General features: G+C 55.3%; 1 protein-coding gene across 1 annotated transcript; it reads left to right on the forward strand.

Annotated features, from left to right (window-relative positions):
• The first annotated feature begins 721 nt into the window (after positions 1 to 721).
• On the forward strand, positions 722 to 1354 carry LOC108356914 (60S ribosomal protein L11). The gene is made up of 2 exons (XM_017608015.1): positions 722 to 997; positions 1079 to 1354. The coding sequence occupies exons 1-2, from the start codon at positions 767 to 769 to the stop codon at positions 1352 to 1354; spliced, it is 507 nt and encodes a 168-aa protein (XP_017463504.1). The 5' UTR covers positions 722 to 766.
• The last annotated feature ends 46 nt before the right edge of the window (positions 1355 to 1400 follow it).

Here is a 1400-nt window from a genome sequence, read left to right on the forward strand (position 1 = left end):
TCACTTTTGCGCACTTTCCGCGTGAGATCAGAGTCCTGAATGAGAGGAGGGGGCGGCAACATCTGGGCCATCGTTGCCACTTGAAGATCAGCCGAAGAAGAAGAAGATCAAAAGTAGAAAAGTGACAGCTGCAACAAAAAAATAACAACAGTGGGCGACTACTGCCACCCCAGCAGCGGCTGCCTCTGGCGGCGGCGTCCTCTACCCGAGTGGCTCGCGCATGTTTCCGTCCAGGCTGACGGCATCAGCTGCCTTCTTTTCCGCTGCTGCGCTACTGATCGCGTGTTCTCGGCCTTTTCCCCTCGGCTACTGCTGCATCCATCGCTGTTTACCCGCACCGAAATGACTGTTCAGGTACGTCTTTCCGCCGGTCCTGGACCGCCCGAGGTGACCAGAGGTCATCAACACACTTCCCTCTCACTCCAACCGACGGCAGTTTATGGCAAAGTTGATGAGCAATCCTCTCATGGCTTTGGTTGATTCCCTCGCATTACCCACTGGAATCCTGCCCACAATAAGAACCAAATTGCAACATGCCTTTGCACTACTGTACTCTGCTACTGACGATTGCGCCGGCATTACTATACCTTCGTGACACTACCTAAACCCTTCCTTCAAATCTCATCTATCCTTGTTGTGTGATTCAGCATCATCTAAAACTTGTGCTTCTTTTTTCGCCTCACTTTAGGGTAAGAAGGCCGCCCCTGCCGCCGCCGCCGCGAAGAAGACGGGCGGCATCGTCGCGAAGGACAAGCGAAAGAACCCGATGCGAGAGGTGCGCATTCGCAAGCTCTGCCTGAACATCTGCGTGGGCGAGTCCGGTGACAGGCTGACCCGAGCCTCGAAGGTGCTCGAGCAGCTCACCGGCCAGACGCCCGTCTACTCCAAGGCGCGCTACACCGTGCGATCCTTTGGCATTCGCCGTAACGAGAAGATCGCCGTCCACTGCACCGTCCGCGGCCCCAAGGCCGAGGAGATCCTCGAGAAGGGTCTGAAGGTACGTTCTGTGTTGACACACACACTTTTGTTTGAGGAAATAGAACATTCCTAACGTTCTCCATTTATCGCTCTGGCTTAGGTCAAGGAGTACGAGCTGCGCAAGGACAACTTCTCGGCGACGGGCAACTTCGGCTTCGGCATCCAGGAGCACATCGACTTGGGCATCAAGTACGACCCCTCGATCGGTATCTACGGCCTCGACTTCTTCGTGGTGCTCGGCCGCCCGGGCTTTGACATCAACAAGCGCCGCGCCAAGACGGGCGCCGTCGGCGCGCCGCACCGGCTCACCAAGGAGGACGCCATGAAGTGGTTCCAGGAGAAGTACGACGGTGTTATTCTGCCCAGCAAGAAGTAATCACACACAACATCTAAATAAAACACAAATATGTTTTTCTGTACAT

Source organism: Rhagoletis zephyria, unplaced genomic scaffold (assembly GCF_001687245.7).
Source record: "Rhagoletis zephyria isolate East Lansing unplaced genomic scaffold, Rhagoletis_zephyria_1.1 Rzeph_scaffold_67363, whole genome shotgun sequence".
Lineage (NCBI taxonomy): Eukaryota > Metazoa > Arthropoda > Insecta > Diptera > Tephritidae > Rhagoletis > Rhagoletis zephyria.